The following is a 19,783-nucleotide window of genomic DNA, read 5'->3' on the forward strand; positions in this document are numbered from 1 at the left end:
TAAGCTATTGAACCGGATGACAGCTCCCTGCTTTTACTTGTACTTGAATTTTTCCTTAAGAGGAAGTCACCCTAAAAGTCACTGGAACACAAAAGTGTTGAACCCACAACCTCCGAACATCAAGGCAGGTTCTTATCACCGTTTGACCTCACAGAGTTGGCTGTTCCCTTGCATATTTTTCATTTTCATCTTAGGTTTGGACCTCAAGTCAAAGCACTTCCTAGTGAATGATACATTCGTCATTACAGATTGTGAGACAAGTGAACTAGCTTAGAGGTTAGAGTCAGAGACTGTAGGGCCAAGAACTGACTACAGAACAGGGTTCAAGTCTCACACCAGCATGATCACATAAACACATGAATAGATGAAACAGAATGTGAGAAGTGTTTATTTTTATTTATAATAATGTTACCTCTAAAAACCTAAGTACTCGTGGATGATCTGAATAACGGTTTCAAGATGTCGTAGTGTCGAACCTTCCGGTATTCTCCGAGTAACTCGTATGGTACAGTATAGAATATCAGGGAAAACAGACATTGTATAGTCTGTCAAAAATTAAGCTGTAAATATAATGTCATGGCATAACATTTTGAAAATATGACATACTATACTATCACCTTTAGTACATTTATTGTGACGTACTTTACTTGTTTATATACTATACCTTTCAGATCTACTGGAAGTGTAAAGTAGCATCATCAGAATTTGCCTTGTTTTCATTCTATACTTTCTATCTGAGCTCAGTGTTTACATTACCCTGGATTTATCTATTTTAGTCCTTCAACTATTTGTCCCCTATTCTGTTTCTCTATTTTAGACCTATTTTATTTAACTACCTTGCTCGCTACTCCAACCCCGCACACGCTAAGCGGTGGATCTGAACTCGACACGGGCGCCTAACTGAGACATAATTATTACGTAGAGCTCATGACCCGTTCATTTGGGAATGGACTTTATCTCACCTGAGCAGCGTCATATCAATCTGAGCTTTTCGATACGAGATACTAAAGTGTTTGGTAGATTTTGTCACACAGAAAATGTGAAAACAGGAAATAGCACAAGGCACAGTGCACATACAATTACAAACTGTTCTTTTCACTGATTTGAGTTCATCATTTTGGACCTTAAAAATCACCTAAAATAATAAGCATTAACCTCAGAACCTCCATTCTTCAAGGCAGTGTTATCCATCGCAGCCATTTGATTTAGAGGATGCTCGAGGCCCTGCCGTGGAGGGTGGAGGGGACTGCATCTCCTCCTGTTGTTTCAGAGAGGTAACAATACTTGATACTTAGCAAACGTTCATTGGTCTCCTTCTCCCCTTCAGAAAGCATTCTGTACAGATATACATAAACAGATCTAGTTAAATTAAACCTGTGTTTTCAGCTTACTGGAAATTAATATGTGTTGAAGTTATAAGGCCTATTTGTCACCCAGTTCATACCATTAATACCAGGGTCTATGTGGTTGAAAACAACTAAGAGCTTAGTTTAAGGTTTTTTTTAAGCCCCACGGTGAACTTGGAGGTTCTGTCCACTAAAGGAAGAGCAGCACAGGCCTGGTTTTGTTAAGACTGCTTTGAGTAGGTAGGATCTGGATGAGAAATGATAGAATAAATGCTCCTGAAGCTGTCGGGCAGACAGGAGAAAGCCATTAGCAAGGCTCTGTTAGCGATCGTCTTGTAAACCGAGACCCCGGGCATTCATTAGGCATCAATCAAAGGACGAGGTGCGATGATTAAATGATGAGTGCAAATGCTTAACAGTGTTCGTACACCAGGCCACTTTACTCTGACACTTGAAAGTGGGGGAAAATGGATTGAAGCAAGATGATGTTAGTCTCCGTGTGGATGGCGGCAACTGGTTAATATATTCATGGAAGTTATTAAAGAAAGTGAATTTCCAAACCTTGAAGTCAAAGCTTGATGAGGAGCAAAGGGAATTCTTTCACACTGGCTCCCAGTAATCATCGTTAAATTACATTCAGGCTTCGATTCAGGTTTTCACAAACTTGTTCCTGTTTCAAAGCTCAGAGGGGATCTTCCATCCATATTCTAAGCTCAAGAAATGTCAAAAGTCAGTCAAGAAAATCAGAGTATACCTTTAAAAATGCCGCATGACCGGTGTCTTCCATCCGGGCATAAGTCCAGGATCTTCTCTGCATTTTATGGACCCCTTTATCCATCGGAGTTTCAGTCTGCAGCAAACACTAAGATCTTTTTAATCAAGAGGGACGTATTCAGAAAAATAGGCATATTATAATATTAAGAAACTCGTCAATGCAAAGTATAGTGTGGCATGTAAACTGAATCCAAAAAATGTCACAATTCAATTACTACTCTGCACTAACGCATTCTTTTCACAGCAGAAAACAAGTAGAAAACCTTGAATCAGAAAATACTGTACAGTATTTCTCCAGGACATTACTGAGCTTATTTTAAACAAACGTTCATGATAGGGTGAAATGTGTTCTTTACATCAAGACACACTTTAAAAGAAACCAATGTAGCACTGCTAATTCATCCTCAACTATGTTAATGCTGCCGTCCTATAGAGGGTCTGGGCACTTAATGTGACATATGTCTGCTGTTGCTGTGGGGTGTGTGTGTGTGTGTGTGTGTGTGTGTGTGTACTCCCTGCTCTGAGCTCCAGTAGAGCTGACAGCTTGCTGTGACAGAGAGCCTTAAACAAACCCACCGGGTCGCTGTGCACAGGAGAAATGCCTTTGATTCTATTAGGGCTGTGTGTGTGTGTGTGTGTGTGTGTGTGTGTGTGTGTGTGTGTGTGTGTGTGTGTGTGTGTGTGTGTGTGTGTGTGTGTGTGTGTGTGTGTGTGTGGCCTGTAGGCTTAGATAGTTCAGGCCTGATAGCAGCGTGAAGATGTGAAGAACATCCTCCCTGCTGTTTTTATCTCCACACACACTTTGATTCCTGCTCCATCCTTCATATTTTTTATAATTTCTGACTAACTTTATCTATTTGTAGCTCAAGCTAGCATTCGTAAGGTACCATAAAAGCATAATAGTGTAAAGTTAACCAAAGGGACACAGCAGGAGGTCAGTCAGTGTGTCCAGCATTGTCCCTCTCTAACAATACCTGTTACAGTTCTCTCTGGGGATTTCCAGTCAGACCATGCTGGTCCAACACTGCTGTCTGCCTCTCTACACTGGAATCAGAAGCAGATCAACTTCAACTAAAGAGCAAAACATGTGTAAAAAGTAGGAACAATAAACCCAGCTACCCCGAACAGATACAAGTATTTAGTCTGTGCCAATTCTCATGGATGCCATTAAAGGATCTGCATGAGTTAGGCATGTCTTTAAAGGTTGCATTTGTTTACCCGTAAAGATAAATTGAGGTAAAATGCATAAATTAAATTCATATTCACGACTCTTACTGTTTTCCATCCGCAGGTTTTTGTTTTGTCCTCATCACGTGTCCTGTTTTCTCTTAGTACAGCCAACCAAATTGGTTCATATTTTAAATCATATTTGGTTAAAGCAGTATCTGTTGTATCGTAGACCGGCCACACTAGTGCCTGCATTTCCTGCCTAAGTCTCTTCATTATCCAGCTTACAAACATGAGCAGACGCCTCGTTTTGCAGCAAACAAACACCTCACAAATAACCACTATACTTAGATTATTTGGAGACGTGTGAGAGGCCCTTATGTCTGAAGAGAGCATCACACACACACATTGAGAGACAATCAAACTCACAGAGCTATGATCTCTCTGGTCAACACACAGAGCCCCAGAGGTCACCACGTCCCAGACAGTGAATACAACCATCCCAATGTCCCTGAAAAATGTTCCTATAAGCTGTCAATTCAGGAATCTATAAACAACTTTGAGGAGAGTGAATTCAATAAGCCTTACAATGCAAACAAAGTCCCTGCAGTATGCTCTGATTAGATTTCAGTAACTGTGTCCGTGTGTTTCGGTGCCGGCTGCAGGAGGAGAGGAGACGGTCACACTGTGCGAGAAACAGATCATACTAGCCACTCAGCAGCACTATAGCCACCTGGTACAAGGAGAGGAAAATCCCGCCATGCCAGCGTGCCAACGAGCAGCTCGCTGAGAGGCAGCGCACCTGACAGATGCCACTCGGGAGAATAATCCCAGAGGGCTGAAAAGATCCTCCACATGACGGGAAGCCAGTGAAGCAGACTGGAATACCAAATGAAATAAATATCTTCCTTTTTTTTTACTGTGCTTTTATGCTGCGTAGAGCCGGAAGAGATCACATTTCTACAAAGCATCTGCTCACTGACGATGTAAAGTGTAGATAATGGGACAGAATCTGCTGCTGTTTTCATATTTCATTCATTTATGAATTATATCTTGTAAATAAACGCTAAACATTCACTAGTTTCACGGTTTATAATATCTGTTTTCGTGACTTAAATATCTCAGCTGCAGCTCTGGAAAATTAATCTGCATTTATCCCACAAATATTACACGTTCAAAATGGTTTGTGTGTATTACTTTTTCTTATGGGTGTTTTAGTAGAAATAGAAACATGTATTCTTTTATAGTTTAACAACATTGAATTCAACAAAGCATTATCTGTTTGAAAGCGTTGTGACTCAATTGCTACGCGGATTTATCCTTTTTTATTCACAACGACAGAAGAAGAGTCCCGGGCCTTTTGCAGCGGGCCTGCAGCTCCGTCACTGTTCCATCGATTATTAAAATGTTACCCTCACAAATCTAAACTCCCAACATTTATTATAGGAATACAGTAGTTTTTCTAGGGGGGGGGGGGGGTAAATCCCCTCTTTCTCTCGTGCTCTCCTGCAGCTTTAGTGAAACAAACAAAAGGGCTTTGAATGGCACGTGCTCCGGGCGTCAGTCATCTGTTTCCTAGCAACGGACACAACAGAAAAGCACCTGTGGCTCTGAATGGGAGGCGGTGGAGCCCTTAGTTAGACAAAAAACAGGGAGAAATTAAAACATATATAGCCTTTTTACATTGACGCTATTGGTTATGATGTAGAAGAGCCCTGCTCCTCTGATAATGTAATCTCTTAACCTTAAAGTAAAGGTATGGAGCATGACAACGACATATTTCTGTGTTTAACGTTATTAATAATCAGCTCTAACGTCTAATTATACACATCATAGTCTTTCATTCAGATTTGTTTTGTTGCTTTTAGAGTGACGGTGTATTTAAGCTATGATGAATCCCTTTTTCATTTAGATTTTTATTTCAATTTGAGGCTTTTCTTTATTTAATAGACCTTTTTTCAAAGCTACTGCTGTTACTATTAAAGCTTCACTTTCTGAAATCTTATTTTGTTATAACTTAATAGCCTATATATGAAATCATATTTTACAAGTGCTGAAATACATTACTTGCATATTTGGATTTTAACTTAAATTTGAAGCCATTTCTTTATGAAATAGGCATATTATTTCTGCTGTCTGCAGCACTTATGTTGTTACTAATAAAGCTTAATTTTGTCTTGCCTTTTTTTACATATAAAATCTCCTACATGTTATATCATATTTTACATGAGATGAAATATCTCATGCATGTCTATAATATGTGTACACACTCCACCCTGCGTAAAGCATGCGCAAAATGATAGGAATTAAACTGTTTACATGTGTACCTGTGTTCTGAGCCACACACACACACACACACACACACACACACACACACACACACACACACACACACACACACACACACACACACACACACACACACACACCACACACACACACCACACACACACACACACACACACACACACACACACACACACACAAAACAGATGACAGAGGGAGTAATGTTTAGGTCTCGCGCTCCGACGTCACCAGAACCTCGAGCCCCTGCATGCAAATCCCGTCTCCTCTCGCGCCTCTCCATTGGCCGTCCCTCGCTCATTTAGCTGCACCGGTAACTTTTCCCAGTCGAGCTTCAACCAAAGTCAAACTGCAGGGTCTATTTTTCTCGGCTACAGAAGGAAAAAAGAAGCATAAAAAGAAGCGAAAAGGGGAAGTGAGTTTTCCTCTGAGTGGATTCATTTTCTTTCACTCTTTATCTCCATCGGAGCTGCCTGAATGTTTCCGTGTGTTTGACTGTCCTACAAGACCAGGTGAATGTACAGCATCATGATGGAGACGGACTTACATTCCCCCATGGTCCCGCAGACCAACCCATCGAACCCGGGGGGAGGAGGAGGCAAAGTCCCGCAGGACAGAATCAAGAGACCCATGAACGCCTTCATGGTGTGGTCCCGGGGCCAGAGGAGGAAAATGGCCCAGGAGAACCCCAAAATGCACAACTCCGAGATCAGTAAGAGACTCGGAGCGGAGTGGAAAGTGATGACCGAGGCGGAGAAGAGGCCGTTTATTGACGAGGCGAAGCGGCTCCGGGCCATGCACATGAAGGAACACCCGGACTACAAGTACCGGCCGCGGAGGAAGACCAAGACGCTGCTGAAGAAGGACAAGTACTCTCTGGCCGGGGGGCTCCTCGGATCACACCCGGGGATTGGGATGGTGGGCGGCGGACAGCGACTGGAGAGCCCCGGAGGAGGAGGGGGTCACGGAGGTGGGAATGGGGGCTACGCTACGCATGTGAACGGCTGGGCGAACGGTGCGTACTCGGGCCAAGTTGCGGCCGCAGCGGCAGCGGCGCACGCCATGATGCAGGAGGCGCAGCTGTACACGCAACACCCGGGCACCGGAGCTCACCATCACGCGCACCATCACCCGCACCACCATCACCCGCACAACCCGCACCGGTACGACATGAGCGCATTGTCCTACAGCCCCATCTCAAACTCTCAGAGCTACATGAGCGCCTCCCCGCCGGGATACGGGGGGATCACCGGATACTCGCACCAGAGCTCCGGTGTGTCCCCGGTGCCTCTGGGCTCCCTGGTGAAATCTGAGCCCAGTGTGAGCCCTCCGGTGTCCACGGCGCGACCTCCACCGCAGTGCCCCACCGGGGACCTGCGGGACATGATCAGCATGTACCTGCCCACCGGAGAGGCGGCGGGGGATTCCTCGGTTCACAGCAGACTGCACGTGCTCCACCCGCAGCACTACCAGAGCAGCGGCTCCACTCCGGTAAACGGGACGGTTCCTCTGACTCATATTTAAAATCTCTAAATGTTTAAGCACTACAAAACCACAACCAAATATTTAAAGATGTGGGCTGCTGCTGCTGAATTGTAAATTATAGGGCGGTTATAGCCATAAAAATGCAATCACTTTGAACAAACTTTTTTTTATTGTTATTTTTCTTTCAGTGATGGATTTTTTGTCTGTCCGAAGCTAAAGGAAAGCTTTTGCTCTCTGGAACAGAGCATGCCAAGTTTTGACACGATTTAAATTATAATCCGTGAAGGCTGGTGCGTTATGAAGGTTATTTTTTTCCTAATTTTCTGTGGAATTAAAGGCACCAGCTGTGTGTTTGAGGGAAACCCGTTTAAAGAGGGAACCGTATAATAAATGGAGGGCGGTGTGAAGAAGATGTGTTTTAAAAAAAAGTTTCTAGGCTGCAATTTAAATTGATTTCCAGTTTTAATGCTTGTAAACATGTGAGTCAGTCGGTGTAATTTGAATTTGTTTTTGTTGTTGTAAAATCTTGTAAATTGTGAATAAATAGGCCTACTGAAAACACTTTTACGCAATTGTACATAATTTACTAAATACGAAGCCTCGTTTTTGGGTCGATTTTATGGTACATTTAACGTTTTACCGAAAGTGTCAGACATTATGTTTGGAAGGAGATTTAAAAAGGCTCATTTAAACTATTTAATGTTTATTTGAATAGATCCTTATTCTAAAAATATATTTGGAAATGGTGACAAGCGTATAATATTGTTGAAAGGAAAACGAGTTTAATGAATGCAAGGAAAACTGCCAAAATCTGGTCTCAAATGCAAATGACAACTAAAAAGAATAATTATAAAACTAGAGGCATGTTTATTCAGGACGATCTGGAAGAGAGGGATATTTACCATCAAGGCCTTTAAACGAGTAGTTCTCCTAGAATTAAAAATGAACCTTATTATATTCTGTATTTTTTCTGGTCAAATAGAAATGTGCTAAACCTTTCTGATTGCCCTGTAATATTAGCTGGCATTATATTGATGATATGCATTTTATTAATACAGATTCCTGTTGGACATAATTGTTAGCAGTGAGGATATGAGGTTTTTATTTGGAAATGTAGTTTATTTTTTAAATACTCTGAAAAATAGGCCATTAAGAGGCCTTTATTTCTTCCTGAAATTGCTTTTTAGATTCTATTTGCTCTGTCCTGAGATTTTAAGATACAATCTGTAATTTTAAAATCATGTTAGTCTTGAGCTGATAATGCTTTTATTTTCCACATGTTTTAGGTGGACAGTTTATCTGACAGTCTGTAACTCAAACGTTGGACTAAAACACTTATTGGATCGGGATTTTTTGTCAAATATTATCCTAATAATGTTCTCGTTTTCCATTTGAGTATAATTTTAAACGGTGCCACATGTTTTAAGACTCCCTGGCTTTAAAACTAAAGTACATTTTAATGAGTATTATTTATCATTTCCAAAGCAAACTAGCATATGCAACATATGTTCACAAAACAGCGACTCTATTCTCATAATTTAGGTTGTTTTATATATTTATTATTTAAATCTCTATTTCATGCATTCTCACAAGTTGTGAAAATGCATGAAATAGTTTTCTCTTAAGCTAAACCCCTTTTCTCAAAAACTTAGCCTAACTGTGTTTAGTTATGTATAGGTGTGCATCTCAAAATACAGACTAAATAATCCGTTTTTTATCCCAATTAACTGTTTTATTGTAGAGCTATCCACATGCTGACATGATGAGTCTATCTGTGAGTATACTATTTACCTGCCTCGGGGTCATGACCTCAGTAATCTAGATCTCAAGCAAAAGTAAATCCGACAACAAGAGTATCCGCTGAACGACTAATTCTTCAGTTTGGGTCCACTTCACCCCCGCCTCCCCCCTGTGTCTCTCAAATCTCACCCCTTCCCTCACCCCGGCATCAAACGCCAGCTTCTGTGTGTGTGCTCCTGCTTGTTACATTATTTCCTTCTTTAAATTTGATGGCTGAATCACTGGAGGGCCCGGGGTAGTGAGAGTGGGATGAATGAGCGAGAGGAGAAGGGGGAGGAAGAAGAGGGGGGGAGACGGAGGAGGTTTTTGTGTTGGAGGAGAATGGGGATTAGCCCGGGGGTCACCAATAACAAAAAGCCCAGCAAACAACACCCCTGGTTTTATCAGAGTAAGTCCCACTCGGGTCTGGACTTAAAAACAAGAGGGCAGCGTGGAAGCAAATCACAAATAATAAAGCTGTTCCCTGGACGTCAGCGGTCTCAACTGGAGGTATTTCTTAGTGCTGGATCTTCCCGGGATTCACTTTAGTCACATTTAAATTGCTTTAAATTTATTGGGATTGTCTTTGCTCTTGAATCTGGACTGGTATGCAAGAGCTTTATCTTCAGAAAATAGTTCCAATATCATAAAAAATACAATGGAAATGAAAGCCAGAAACAAAAACAAAAATGGGCTTTAATTTTATCATAATGCACAAATGTTATTTCCTGATTTTCCTGAAGACACATTTCAATACTGAAGGATTGTTAGAAATGAAATATCCATTCTTCTTTTCTCCTTCCTTCACCGTATCTCTGAAGCTAAAGGCATCATCTAAAGAGCAACTTCAGTTTATAAACGGCTGCTTATTAATCCTAAATTAATTCCACACTTCAAGTAATCAATATTTAGTAAATGGACATGAAGGAGAAGTATGCAAATATTATAAGGAAGAGGAAGAGGAGGAAGAGGAAGATTTGTTGTTTAGACACTGGCACAGCATTGAAGTCAGAAAATGCTACATTTATTTCGGGATTACATTGAATTTAATAGACAAAGATATTGCATAAGAGAGAGCAAAGACAAAGGATTTAGTCAAGTTAATTATAACTTATTGCAATATAAAGTTTGATCGAGCTGGATTTAAATACCGCCTCAGATCGATGTCTTCAGCATTAATTTAGGAAACAGGAAGATTAAAGATGGACAGATTACGATCATGAGGAGCATCACTAAAACCTCGAGGTATGTCAAGAGGAATTCCTCCAAATATCAAGTGAGTGTGAAGTGTGCTGACTCAGGCTTCACTGAGGCTCAGAGGGAAGAGGGAGGATATTTGGACGTCTTTAAGACAATAACAGTTTGTTTTAGGGTTGAATAAAGCTCAGCCTGGTCCACTTTTACCCAGCGGCGCCGTCACTGAGAGCTGTGTTTCTGGAAGTTTTCTCTCCTCATGTTCCCTTTGGCACATGCGTGGACAGTATAACCCCGTGCATACCCCCCCCCCCCCTCCCTCCCTCCCCGTCCCGCGTGCTCCCGGTGTCCTAAACGTGGCTAATCGGCATCAGTTTATCACGCCTCCGCATACTTCCCTCCCTCTCCTCCTATAAAAACCCTCACCTCGACGTTGGACCCGGTTCTGTCATGGGAGATTACGGGGGACCGATTGCACAAGACCGAATGTGGCGCGAAGAGATTAGCCGGGACGCCATAGAAAATAGCAACGGGGCCAACGGATTCCTCGCGAGGGGGCCTTATCGTGCAATTACACGTTGACACGTTTTAACCATTTTTCAGTCTCTTAATCCGAGGGCCCCCTCCTCCCCCTTTCCCTCCCCCTTCTCTCTCCAAAAGCAGACCTATTGGTGCTGAGGGAGCTGCTGTCTGACTCTCTGCTGCTGTCGGAAAAGTCATTTTCTCTCTTTATCCACCGCTTTTAATATTTAAAAAGGGGTAAAATACCAAACATTTTCAAATTCTAAAACTATAAAAGCTGATTTAGGACGTTACATTCCCACAGGCTTAAAAAAAAAAAGTCAATCAAGGTACACTGCCTCCAAATGCTTGTTTTTCAAACATTGTAGAAACTAAATACGGTGCAGGATGTACTGGAAGTCTCAGAAAGATCTCCGAAAGGACTCCTTTTTGTCAAGTCTTATTATTTTTCTATCTGATTTAGAAGAAATGAGAAGTACACCATCACTTACTTTCAATTAACTAATAAATAAATACATGTTTTTTGACTAAAATTGTCAATATTTTTAGTTGTAACGCTTCTGTCCTAGCAGCCTGAGTCTCATTTGCAGAGTTGCAGCCGATATGAAAACTTTTCCCACCAGGTCTCAACGTCAACTTTACACCTCGTCGCCCGCCTGTTTTTTTTAACGTCAGGCCTCAAACGGACTGCATGGTGTGTTGTTCCACCATGCTGCTCAATTCAATTAGGGCCTTTCATGACAATCAATTAGGGAGTAACCCCTGGATCTCCCCGGGGGCCTATAATCATCACACACCGTCTGCTCAGACGGGCACTGGGGGCCCCGCCCACCAGACGCAGGAAGCCTCAGTGCAACGTAACGGGGCCACTGGGAGCCATGAGGAGACAGTTTGAGTTTCATTTCAAGCCGTTTTACTTCAGATTATGTGCTTTTTTTCTGCTATTGGCTGCGTGTTGAATGCAGATTTTCCCCCTGTAAGTTTTGCTCGTCTGCACCGTTAAAAAGGGGTTTACTGCCTGGGCTTTCTATGCTTTGGGTTGGGGATAATTGCAAATCACATCCAGAGTTGCTGACTACAACCAAACAGAAACATATTACTGATATTCTTAGATAGATTTACACCTTTGCTGTGGGTTCGATACACAGTAAGACAGACAATGTGGGCCGCAGTGCTGGGAAATAGCTAAATGCATGTACTTCAGTACTGTACTTTACTATTGTGTGGTACTTGGACTTCCTGTAGCAAATGAAAATACCTATTTATGATCATTTTCTACAACATAAGAGCACACTTCCACATCTCAACATAAAAGGTCAGTTCACAAGAGATGGACCGTACGACTCAAAGAGAGTTAGGTGTAAGGAAAACCCTCTAATATTGGGCTAGCTACATGGATAAACTACACATGGATAAAGAAAACACACAGGTTGCATTAAGGTAAAGGCTGATCCCAAATCTGTCCAACTTCAAGACTAAATGTGTGGATTTTTTAGCCTCTGCTGTCTTTTTATCACTCTGTTAATAATCCTCCTATTCCTCCCATTTCGGAATGATCCTATATCTAGTAAACCAGACTTATCTCTTCATATCCAATAATATCATTAGTGTGTATAGAAGTCAGAATAAGCCAGTGCAGGCAGGGAAATATCAATCACAAGTTTTCTGAGCACTGCTTTTATCTTCCATCAATGAAAATCATTCATCAGTTAAATGAAAGGTGGTGAACATACATGTTCATAGGAGCTGTCCAGGTGCTGAAATGAACAAACTGCACCAAGCAGGACGTTAATACCATGTTTCAAGAATTATAATGGATTAACTGTCCCTTGTCTTTGAAATGCTGATGTAATAAGGATGTTCGTGACATACCAAAACAAAATCAAGCACATTAGAGAGCTTTAATATCCCCGGCTGGCTGAAGGAAGAACACTATGAACCCCTGTATATGATAAAGACTTCATGAATTCTTCCAAAGAAAATGGCAACATTTAGCTTACATTACACGTCAAAAATACGAGCAATTGTTCTACCAGCAGGAGAAAACTAACGTTGGACAATGGAAAGCAGAAAGAGCGTTCTACCTTTAAACCAATTATAAATGCAAGAGCAAAAGTGAGGTCTCCTCAAGCCAATTACCTCAAACACCACGGTGCTTTTCCTGGAGGGTGACGGCACTTTGGAGAAGAAAGGAACAAAATAGGGAGAGAGAGAAGAGGAAGGAATGGAGGAGAACAGGAAACACTAACATGATTACAACTATAGCTCAGGCTCAGGTAATCACAGGAGTTAAAAGGTCTCCTGCCGGCCCAGAGGCCAATGCGCCGCTCTCTCCCTCTCACCTCTGCGGAAGAAACTCTGTCATTTGCAGATTGCAGGTGAGATCTGGTTCACGTCTCTGCCACGTCCTACCAGTGTGGCGGCCAAACACACCGGTCAATTAGTGCCAATCACCCGCAATGGTGCCATAATTATTTAGTGATGTTTGACATGGGGAGACCTGTGTGTGTGTGTGTGTGTGTGTGTGTGTGTGTGTGTGTGTGTGTGTGTGTGTGTGTGTGTGTGTGTGTGTGGGTGTGTGTGTGTGTGTGTGTGTGTGTGTGTGTGTTCACAGTTTACAGATCTGGTGTTTTTAACAGCCAGAGCAAACATATTCTAAGTTCAAACTGCAAAAGCTTCAATTCAGTGCCTCTAAATAATGTTTAAAATGTAAAGATTGAAAATGTAAGTGTCATGAATGTTGACATCTAGATAAATCCTCCATTAAATTAGAGAAATTCTTTATATACAGACTGAAAGTTTACCAAAAAATCAGCAGAGGACAGATATAAACTCAGGTGAGTGCTCGCTGCTTTCAAACAGGTTTTCTTTCTACCTAATTTCAATTCAGAAGTGACCATGACTCCAGATTTTCAATTGGGACATGCAGCTTTAAGTGTTTGTCTAGTGTGTGTGTGTGTGTGTGTGTGTGTGTGTGTGTGTGTGTGTGTGTGTGTGTGTGTGTGTGTGTGTGTGTGTGTGCGTTTAAACAATATGCTAATCTCCGGCGTGGAGTAGAGGGATTTGCTGTATAAAGGAGAGAGAGAGGAGCATGCTTGTTAGCGATAGCCTGGCTGAAGATTCCTACACACACCCACCTCCCTGATCCACTTCCACGGGCCTTCTTGTGTGTGCTTGTGTGTGTGTGTGTGTGTGTGTGTGTGTGTGTGTGTGTGTGTGTGTGTGTGTGTGTGTGTGTGTGTGTGTGTGTGTGTGTGTGTGTGAGAGAGAATAATCTGTCATAATATGGCTCCATGTATACATTTGCTGTTTCTGTGTCCTTTGAGGATGTTGCATATTGAATAATGATATCAAATGTGTTGTGTGCACATGTCGATGAGTGTCTACGCATACGTGTGCGTGTACAGGAGGATGATCTGTGTTGGCAGCCAGTGGTTGTGGACTCAGATTAAACATTGAGAGGGATTCAGTGTCTGAGGGTATTTACAGATTCTCATTATCGCCTCAAAATATGATCACACACACACACACACACACACACACACACACACACACACACACACACACACACACACACACACACACACACACACACACACACACACACACACACACACACACACACACACACACACACACACACACACACACACACACACACACACACACACACACACACACACACACACACTAAGGTATTTCTCTTTCCATCACAGATGTGTTCTTTCTTCTTTTACTTCTGAAACTACAGTTCTTTCTTTCTGTGAGTAACATAAATTCTTCCTCTACACATCGCCATGAAGTACATGAACCTCTACCTAGACGCAGGCAATGTAGTACTGCAGGACTGCATGTGGTGCTTTTCAGCCTGTGCAAAGTTTTAGAGCTCATGAAACCCATTCAAATAATTCCTTAACCTTAAGAGTACCCTTGCTGCAGTGTCACCATGTTTAGTACAGATGTGGTGATTCAGGCGTAGTGAACGCAGACAAAGCATGTGAGCAGTACCACTTACTACAGGATTGCAAATTGAACAAGTCCTGGTGCTGTGTTGTCATTTTATAGAAATGTATGCTTGTTTATCTCGCTCAATCAGGCAAATGTTAAATTAAACAGCGACCAGTACAGAAGTGGAAGCTGAAACCAGCTCGGCACTCAAACGTCCTCAGGAGGAGACTTCACACAATGCAGCCGCTGTAATGACAAACTTTTTCTTGTTTTTACGTGATGGCTGGAGAGGAGGAAAGGGAAGGAGGGAGCAATAGGCGAGGGATGTGGAAGGATGAGAAAAAAAACCGAGGGAGGGTAGAGCGGCGCTGCAACACAACGGGAGCATCCATCCTTTAACCGGTGGGGAGTTATCGCCCGACGACAGAGCCTTTCCAAACGCTTTAAAAAGCACATTTGAAGATGTATTAGTGCATCCCTGAATCCACTTGCTGCCAATAGGGGGTTGTTTGCTGGGCTTTGTGCATGTCTCACATATGTGTGTGTGTGAGAGTGTGTGCGTGATTTTTTGTAGCTCCCTCCAAATTCCCTTAGCGAGCGTTGCTAAGGTGCTTTAGGGATGGGATTAGCTGGAGGCTCATCACACATTCCATAACAGAAAGAAAAAGTACGGAGAGGAAGAGAGAGACGTAGAGAGGAGGAATTAAAGGAAGAGAGCAAGAAAGAGGTAGGGAGGAAGGAGAGAAACATGAAAGAGGGAAGGACGGAAAGAGTGATACAAAAATGAAGGAAAGACTGGAAATGAAAAGACACACAAAAGAGAAATAATGGATGGACTGGAAGAAAAAAGCTAAGTAAGGAAGGAAACAGGAATGGGTTAAGAAGAGAGTGATGAAAAGTAATAATGGAGAGACAGGAAGAAATGAGAATGGAAAGAAAAACAAAACAGAGGTATGAATGAGGGAAGGGCAGCTTCATATGAACTTAAACTGAAGGAAAGTAATGATGGAAATAAAAAAGAAAGATAAATAAAAGATGTCAAGCTTAATGGCTAAAGGAAGAGAAGGGGAAGAGTGAGAAAAACTGAAGAAATAAAGAGCAATTAAGAAGGGAAAGAGTGAGGAGAAGAAACTAGGGAGACACTAGGAAAGAGAACAACAGCAGCAGAGAGAAGAGGTCGGAGGAAGTCCGGGTGAAGGAGGTAAGGAAGCAGGGGAACAAGGGGGGAAGGAGAACAGAAGGAGGGAATGAAGGAGGAAAGAGTAGGAAGAGAAGAAGGAAGAGGAGGGGAGGACAGGAGTGATCTTGCTGAGTGTTGCATCAGCCCGTTAACCGAGGGCCATATGATGAGAATAAGCTCCATAATGCAGCGTGGAGGAGCTGCAGGAATCCGTCCAGGATCCACCTTGTTTGAAATCCATCAGAGCAGTGTGTTGGCATCCTACTTCACACCACACTGCAGATTAAACACGGCTAATCTCCTAGATCCTGTTTTATTTTTGGTGTGATGTTTCCGCACTTCCTTCCCTGACATCACCTGTCAATCAAACGGTGTGGGCGGTGCTGTGATGTCTTTTTATTTATTTGTGGAGGTCGCTGCTATTAATTGCCCTCCAGAACAACAAGTGTGTTAACTGATTACATCACCTGCATCGCAACACATATGGAGGAGTCAGCGAAGAGTGTATCTCAAGAGTATTACTTTTAACCATCGCTCCCTAACCTTAACCATCAATCACCAAGCACAACCAGGTACTTTAACATCACTTCTATTCCTATTTCCATCAACATTTTGAGACGTATGAGAGATCGTGGTTCCAAAGATGTGGTGTTTACTAAACCCAACAAACTACAGACTACAGTTTGAGGTTTCACTGCCAAACAACCAATCAAACTTGCTATATACAGTGGTATGCAAAAGTTTGGGCACCCCTCTGAGATTTCATGACAATTTGCTTTTCCTTTATAATAGAAGATCACAGCAACAACATTTGTTTTCCTACAAAGATGTAGACGTTTTAGTGTTTTCCAGACCAAAATTCTTAGGGTAGCATTACATAGTTTTATTATAATAAAATAAAATGCAAAAAATGGGATGTGCAAAAGTTTGGGCACCCTTATAAATAGCATTCATTTCAACACCTGTACGGATTTATAGCTGACAGGTTGCTGCACAAAATTGCTTTGATTAGCTCATTAGACCTTCAATTACAAAGACAGGTGGAACCAATCATGAAAAAGGCTATTTAACATAGGTAATAGCTGGCTGTGCCTGGCCTAGGTTCTTTCTTAGGGAGTGGCAAGATGGGGACCTCAAAACAACTCTCCACTGACCTGAAAGCTAAGATAATCCAACATTATAAATTAGGAGAAGGGTACAAAAAATTATCTGACAGGTTTAAACTGTCTGTCTCCACAGTCAGAAACGTAGTTGTGAAATGGAAGGCCACAGGAACAGTCCGTGTGAAGGAAAGATGTGGTAGGCCGACAAAAATAGGGGAAAGGCACAGGCGAAGGATGGTGAAAATGGTCACAGAGAAGCCACAGACCACCTCCAGAGAACTACAACAACATCTGGCTGCTGATGGTGTAGTTGTTCACCGTTCCACAATCCAGCGTACTTTGCACCAGGAAGAGCTCATTGGAAGGGTGATGTGCAAAAAGCCTTTCCTGAGTGTTAATCACAAGAAGAGTCGCATGAGGTATGCAAAAGCACATCTGGACAAGCCAGAAGCATTTTGGAACAAAATACTGTGGTCAGATGAGACCAAGATTGAGTTATTTGGTCATAACATGAACAGGTATGCATGGCGAAAAAAACACACTGCATTCAATGAAAAGAACTTGTTGCCCACTGTAAAATTTGGTGGAGGATCTATCATGTTATGGGGCTGTGTGGCTAGCACAGGTACTGGAAAACTTGTTAAAGTTGAGGGCCACATGAATTCCTTACAGTACCAGGAGATTCTTGACAAGAATGTTCTAGAGTCAGTCACAAAGTTGAAGCTACGCCGGGGTTGGATTTTTCAGCAGGACAATGATCCTAAGCACCGATCAAAATCCACCAAGGAATTCATGCAGAAGCACAGGTACAATGTTCTGGAATGGCCATCCCAGTCCCCAGACCTTAACATCATTGAAAATGTATGGATTTATTTGAAGAAGGCTGTCCATGCACGGAGGCCAAGAAACCTGACTGAACTGGAGACGTTTTGTGTGGAAGAATGGGCCAAAATACCACCTGCCAGGCTTAAGGGACTTGTCTGTGGCTACAGGAGGCGTCTACAGGCCGTTATTGCAGCAAAAGGAGGCAATACTAAATATTAATGGAATTATTTCTTAGGGGTGCCCAAATTTATGCACATGCCTATTTTTGTTTGAATGCACATAAACATGTTTCTGTTTGACCAATAAAAGTTATTTCACTACTGAGATGTTTCTGTTACCATAAGGTATAACATATGTTAAAATGAAGTTGCTGCTTCAAAAGCTCAGCAAGTGACAAACTGATGCAGTGGTTTTCCTAAGGGGTGCCCAAACTTTTGCATACCACTGTATGTAGCTCCTGTACGATTTCTCTCAAATCTATTGATGAGTCTGTTTAACTTCACACACAACAGCCAGCGTGCATACACCTGTGCAGCAGGGGGATAAGGCTAATACCTGCTGCATAGGTGTGGTCTGTTGGATCTCCTGTTACCTGGCCCTCCACTGCCACCTGATCCTCCTCTGTTTGGACAAATTGACTCAGTGAACCGGGCTGACAGGCTGCCAGATTTCCCTCTCTGTTTATCTCCATCTCTTCTTTTTCTGTTTGTGTATCACTCACTTTCTCTTCACCTGATCGCTCGGTTAAAAAAGGGTCAACACAGACACTGTCCTGCAGAACTAAGCATCCAAACAATTGTGTTATTTAGATCTTTTGCTTCAGAAGATGATGGTTGTCAAGATTTTGCATTTAGATTTGGGGATGTATACGTTTCTAAAACCTGTTTAATCTCTCTCTCTCTCTCTCCCTCTCCACGTCTTTCTTTCTCCGTCCGTCCGTCCGTCCGTTTAGGGTTTCCCTGAGCTCATTATGTGTCTATGAAAAGGGACAGGTAATGCAATCTGGCATGGCGTGGCACGACTGTGTGTGTGTTGATTACCTGAACAACAGTCAACAGAGTCTCTATTTCAGCCACTTATCTCGTCTAGAAATAATCATCTAATCAGGTGTGTGTGTGTGTGTGTGTCGGTGTCGGTGTGTGTGTGTGTGTGTGTGTGTCGGTGTCGGTGTGTGTGTGAGAACAGCTCTCTCTGCATACAGTGCATGCAAACAGGATGCTAACTTGTTTCACTTCTATTAATTTTGCATTTAGTTCAATTAATTCTGTTGAAATTTAGCCAAAACTTGAAGTGAACTTTATGATTTGAAGCCTCGCATTTCGCAACTTGGGCGTCACCTTCTTGGTGTTAGAAACCAGAAGCGACACAAGAGGATGGATCTGAGTACAACTCAACACACAATTACTTTTAAGCACTAAAAACAAAAAGGTTTGACTACAAAAACACGGACAACCCCGTCAAAGCGAACTCAAAATGACAAGTGAGGCTTGCTCTAAAACACACGCTGCATAACAGACAACATCATGCTGTACTGTGCTGAAAGGTGCTATATAAATAAACTTGCCTTGCCTGTAGACTTTAAGGCGAGACAAAAAAGAAATTGTTATCCGAGGTAATAACTGTTCATACATAAACTTGAATATTAAATATGTGCCCCTCTTTTAAGAAACAAGTGACTCCAGTAGCAACGTAATCGGCTCGGGCTGACTTGTGTCTGAGAGAAGTCAGAGAGACAGAGTCTGGTGGCCTTGCATTAAAATCATCCTTCATCTGCCTCTGCATTACATTCAGGGCATAAAAACAGCAGATGATTCATAAATAACATCTCCAGGGACATAAAGAGGTGTGTGTGTGTGTGTGTGTGTGTGTGTGTGTGTGTGTGTGTGTGTGTGTGTGTGTGTGTGTGTGTGTGTGTGTGTGTGTGTGTGTGTGTGTGTGTGTGTGTGTGTGTCTCTAGCATAATGCTCAATTGGCAGGTGTCTATGATATTAAAAATCACATATTGAACCGGCGTAAACACACGACAGCCAGAGAGCTGAAAAATAGATCAATCGCAGCGATAGGAGAGGGAGGAAAAAGCACAGAAAAGAACGGGAGGAAGAGGGAGGGGGGCGATCGACTGTAGCTTTGACCTCTCGGCACACACAAAGCCCCCC

The 19,783-nt window shown here is 42.3% G+C and overlaps 1 protein-coding gene across 1 annotated transcript; it reads left to right on the top strand.

Moving 5' to 3' along the window:
• The first annotated feature begins 5,843 nt into the window (after window positions 1-5,843).
• On the top strand, window positions 5,844-7,637 carry sox1b (SRY-box transcription factor 1b). The gene has a single exon (XM_063877862.1). It carries the CDS (start codon window positions 6,108-6,110, stop codon window positions 7,113-7,115), a length of 1,008 nt encoding a protein of 335 aa, XP_063733932.1. The 5' UTR covers window positions 5,844-6,107; the 3' UTR covers window positions 7,116-7,637.
• The last annotated feature ends 12,146 nt before the right edge of the window (window positions 7,638-19,783 follow it).

Source organism: Eleginops maclovinus, chromosome 24 (assembly GCF_036324505.1).
Source record: "Eleginops maclovinus isolate JMC-PN-2008 ecotype Puerto Natales chromosome 24, JC_Emac_rtc_rv5, whole genome shotgun sequence".
Taxonomy (NCBI): Eukaryota; Metazoa; Chordata; class Actinopteri; order Perciformes; family Eleginopidae; genus Eleginops; species Eleginops maclovinus.

What these genes read in the sequence shown, in the direction of transcription:
- sox1b (XM_063877862.1), top strand. Translation starts at nt 6,108, where the DNA reads ATGTACAGCATCATGATGGAGACGGACTTACATTCCCCCATGGTCCCG.